The following is a 1,238-nucleotide window of genomic DNA, read 5'->3' on the forward strand; positions in this document are numbered from 1 at the left end:
GTGTTCAACGAGGTGGAGAGAGTTTGATTAGGTGATCTGGTGTTGTGTTCAACGAGGTGGAGAGAGTTTGATTAGGTGATCTGGTGTTGTGTTCAGCTACAGGGCTACAGACAGATGTCCTTCTCCAGTATCACTGTTTTAAACATTTCATTACCCAGACCGCATAGCCTAGAGAAACACACTGAACAAACAGTCCAGAAACTAAGGCTCTACTGGTCCCATCTCCACACAAACACACTAGAGAGGAGAATCAAAGCTTCATGCATATGTATAGGTGTATGTGTGTGTAGGGGAAGGGAGGCTGGGTAAATACCAATCGGATAATAACCTCATGGGACAGCCCGCCAACAGATTGCAGCACTCCGTTCTCATTGGGTAGACTGTCGTTAGGCGAGCTGCAGCCAGACACTGGTGTGCTACTGCTGCTGGGGGACGAGTCTGCAGAGAGAAAAAGGGGGAAAGGGAGGGAGAGAGAGAAAGGGCGAGAGAGAGAAAGGGAGAGGAAGTGAGAGAGTTCATAACACAACATATCTCAGTCATTCTATTAGCCCTGGCACCACAGAGTATAGCGGGCAGCAGTGTTTGGGGGAGTGAGGTACCTACCCAGAGTGTCGGGCACCCGGTGTTTGATGGGGGACGGGGCACTCTCCTTGCGTGTCAGAGGACTCTTACGAGTGTTCAGGTGTTTCTTCAGCTTGTGTTTCACCTTCAGGTTGGGCTCTGAGGCTGCTCAACGACAGAGATAACATCATTAGTATACATTTACTGTCTCCGAAAACTATCCAATACAAAAGAAAGTTAGTAGCTGAGTACAATGTAGAAATGAGGATCAATACCATTGAGAGATAGAATTTCCTGTCCATTCATACATTCTCAGCAGTTTAATTCTGCTGATGTACAGAATGTACCATATGTAGGAAACATTTAGATTTACCGTGAGCTTCTCTAAAACAGGTTCTACAGGCATTGTGAAGCCTAGATCCGATTCCAAACAGGTATTATGAACAGGATGACAGTGATGAAGTAGTGTGCAGCCACGTGGCTAATTAACTGTGTGTCAAAACTGTGTTATAATGAATACTCTGTCAGTCATCTCTCTGGGCTGTGTGTAGGGCAGGCAACCGTGCTTCAGATTACAGCATTACAGCTTTGTAACAAGGATCTTATGGGCTAATTGAAGAGTGTAGCCTCATAGCATCAGGCCCTGAGGCACAAGGCATGTGAGAACTAAACATTTG

At 46.1% G+C, this 1,238-nt stretch overlaps 1 protein-coding gene across 1 annotated transcript in view; it reads right to left on the bottom strand.

Moving 5' to 3' along the window:
- The window catches only part of hdac7a (histone deacetylase 7a), a 72,201-nt gene that overhangs the window by 18,273 nt on the left and 52,690 nt on the right, over nt 1-1,238 (bottom strand). Inside the window, 2 exon segments of the mRNA XM_070444515.1 lie at nt 329-438; nt 604-741. Of these exon segments, the coding sequence (XP_070300616.1) occupies nt 329-438; nt 604-741 (248 nt within the window).

This window comes from Salvelinus sp. IW2-2015, linkage group LG7 (assembly GCF_002910315.2).
Source record: "Salvelinus sp. IW2-2015 linkage group LG7, ASM291031v2, whole genome shotgun sequence".
Lineage (NCBI taxonomy): Eukaryota > Metazoa > Chordata > Actinopteri > Salmoniformes > Salmonidae > Salvelinus > Salvelinus sp. IW2-2015.